This window comes from Trichinella spiralis, assembly GCF_000181795.1.
Source record: "Trichinella spiralis strain ISS 195 chromosome Unknown Scfld638, whole genome shotgun sequence".
Taxonomy (NCBI): Eukaryota; Metazoa; Nematoda; class Enoplea; order Trichinellida; family Trichinellidae; genus Trichinella; species Trichinella spiralis.
Window position 1 is genome coordinate 1 of NW_003527577.1, and position 828 is coordinate 828.

General features: G+C 38.4%; 1 protein-coding gene across 1 annotated transcript; it reads left to right on the top strand.

Annotated features, from left to right (window-relative positions):
• Positions 1-29: 29 nt before the first annotated feature.
• Positions 30-544, top strand: Tsp_14582 (hypothetical protein). Its single transcript, XM_003370509.1, has 3 exons — positions 30-207; positions 240-262; positions 422-544. The coding sequence occupies exons 1-3, from the start codon at positions 30-32 to the stop codon at positions 542-544; spliced, it is 324 nt and encodes a 107-aa protein (XP_003370557.1).
• The last annotated feature ends 284 nt before the right edge of the window (positions 545-828 follow it).

The window sequence follows — 828 nt, forward strand, 5'->3', positions numbered from 1 at the left end:
TCCATCGTGGGGACCGAGCCCAAAACACAATGTACTACGGCCGTTCAGTACAGAGATACCCACAACTTCTGGCCAGGCGACAGGATCTGTGGATCACTGCTGAGCAAACATCAACAAAATCCGGTGTGCAATTTTTAATGTATCATTCGCCGACCAATGATATATTAATTTTTATCAAAAAGGCTGTTGTGCGGCTGCTGGCTCAGAGTAACTGCTAGTGCATGGATAGGACTTTTAAGATTGCCCCATCCTGGTACCAAGAGTTGTTTAACCTTAAGATAATATGGATAATCGGGAAATAAGAAAAAAGTAAAAACTGTGAATGACATTTGGTTCCACATAGGCATTGGCTAATCATCTGGAAGACTATCACAGCCGCATGAACAAAAGAGCACAAAAGCACCACTTGTAATTCTGTTAGTTTCTACGACTGATCATTGATGAACAGGGTAAAACTGAGTCGGTAGTGCAGCAAATGGACGATGACTATACGCGTGAAACGGGCTTCGTGAGAAGTAGCGCAGCCTACGGTTTCCAGGAGTGACGTGTAGCTAGGCTTACGAGTAGAATACAACGTAATAAAATTAATATAAAACATTTTTTATGAGCTACAGCTTATCGTTCTCCTATACCTGTACGATTATAGTTCCTTTGCACTCACTATTCATTATTGTTCTATATTTTATTTATTATAATTGTATAGTTTCACCTTTTTCCATTGTATATATTATAATGTAGTTCAGATTTGTTTGTTGTTGATTATTGGTTGCTGTTGATTGTTATTGATTTTTGGCTGTTGTTCTTGTAACATTGAGCTGTATTCTATAT

Coding starts and splice junctions, on each gene's coding strand:
- Tsp_14582 (XM_003370509.1), top strand. CDS start 30: ATGTACTACGGCCGTTCAGTACAGAGATACCCACAACTTCTGGCCAGG. Junction 208..239: donor TGTGCGGCTGCTGGCTCAGA/GTAACTGCTAGT, acceptor AGGACTTTTAAG/ATTGCCCCATCCTGGTACCA. Junction 263..421: donor GCCCCATCCTGGTACCAAGA/GTTGTTTAACCT, acceptor TAATTCTGTTAG/TTTCTACGACTGATCATTGA.